This window comes from Condylura cristata, unplaced genomic scaffold (genome assembly GCF_000260355.1).
Source record: "Condylura cristata isolate star-nosed mole 26May11 unplaced genomic scaffold, ConCri1.0 scaffold00007, whole genome shotgun sequence".
NCBI lineage: Eukaryota > Metazoa > Chordata > Mammalia > Eulipotyphla > Talpidae > Condylura > Condylura cristata.
In genome coordinates, this window is record NW_004567108.1 from 1,585,996 (window position 1) to 1,587,447 (window position 1,452).

The 1,452-nt window shown below is 68.0% G+C and overlaps 1 protein-coding gene across 1 annotated transcript in view; it reads left to right on the forward strand.

Moving 5' to 3' along the window:
• The window catches only part of MTRR (5-methyltetrahydrofolate-homocysteine methyltransferase reductase), a 13,267-nt gene that overhangs the window by 5,016 nt on the left and 6,799 nt on the right, over window positions 1–1,452 (forward strand). Inside the window, exons 5-6 of the mRNA XM_012721742.1 lie at window positions 244–366; window positions 1,243–1,396. Coding sequence (XP_012577196.1) covers window positions 244–366; window positions 1,243–1,396 — 277 coding nt within the window. The remainder of the gene's footprint in view (window positions 1–243; window positions 367–1,242; window positions 1,397–1,452) is intronic.

Below are 1,452 nucleotides of genomic sequence, written 5' to 3' on the forward strand. Positions count from 1 at the left end.
CAGGTCGGGGTCTCCCTGTCAGGTCGGGGGTCTCCCTGTCAGGAGATCAGGGCTTGGCACGAAAACGCCGCATCGGAGCTTCTCAGTGGTGTCAGACACTTGGAGCCCTCGGGCGAGACGGGCCATGTCTGTGGCCACTTGCCTTAGGACAACCCGGGGCTCGCGACCCCCACCCCTGGCTCAGCCAGCGAAGCGCCTCATCGTCGGGACCCCGGTGATGTTCCCCTGCGTCTGTGTCCCCAGGAGCAGAGCCTGGCGCCCGTGACTTCTGCGGACCCCGTCTTTCAAGTTCCGATTTCAAAGGCGGTTCAGCTGACCACGGACGACGCCGTGAAGTGCACACTGCTGCTGGAGCTGGACATCTCGGTGAGCGCCCTCGGGCCCGAGGTGTCTGTGGAGGCGGCAGCGCTTGGCAGGGAGGCCGGGGTGTCTGGCCGTGAGAGCGGCGTGGCTGCCCTGTGCAGTCGCCCGTGGGGTGGCGGGGCCCGACGACCGCGTGCGCCCTGGGGAGCGGCTGCGGGGCTCTTCCCTGCGAACCCGAGATGGCCCCTTCTGGGCGTGTTACCTGCAGTTCGGGGGGTGCTCGGTGCCGCCAGAGCCTCTCGCCACCCCGCCCCCATCAAGCCGTGGGCGCAGGTCAGACTGGCCGATGACCCTGAGCTGCGGGCATCTGCTCGGGGCCCTGTCCCCCTTTGCTGTGGGGGCGCTCAGAGAAGGGCGGTGGGGAGGCCGCTCCGTGAGTGCTCTGGGCGCGGCCGTGTCTCCTGGCCGTCCGTGTCCTGCACTGCTGTCAGGACAGCGCGGGGACTCACGGTTTGGGGCCGCCCATGCCGCGACCCGGCCGGCGGCCTCGTGTTTCCGTGGCTCAAGCTCAGCGAGGAGAGCGACAGCGTCCTCTCACCCCCAACCCCCGCCCCCAGAGGGGTAGTGACCACACGAGACTGGGCGCCCGGCGGACAGCGTGGTTCCGGTCTCTGCGCGCGGCCTGAGTGTGGCGCTTGCATGCCGCAGTGACCCCGCCCGGGGGCTCCTTGCCCTGGAGGGCGGGGTGTGGGGGGCTTTGGGTCGGGTCTGCACGGATACTCGCGCGTCCAGGGTGGACACGGGTAACTGTCCCACTGGGCCGTTTTTAGTTTGGTTTCTGTGCAGTCGGCGATGTCATCTTTCAAATTCGTAAAACCAATTTTGTGGCAGCTGAAACTAGGTCACACGCGGCCTCCTGGTGTGTTGCTTCTCTTCCAGAAAACGGGCTTCTCCTACCAGCCCGGCGACGCCTTTGACGTCATCTGTGCCAACAGCGACACGGAGGTGCAGGGCCTGCTCCAGAGGCTGGGGCTGGCGGGCCGCGGGGGACACCTCGTGCACGTGGACGTCCGGGCCGGCACCAGGAAGAAAGGTCAGCGCGCGCCTGGCGCTCTCGGTGCGGCTGGCCCAAGGTGCAGCTGGCAGCGT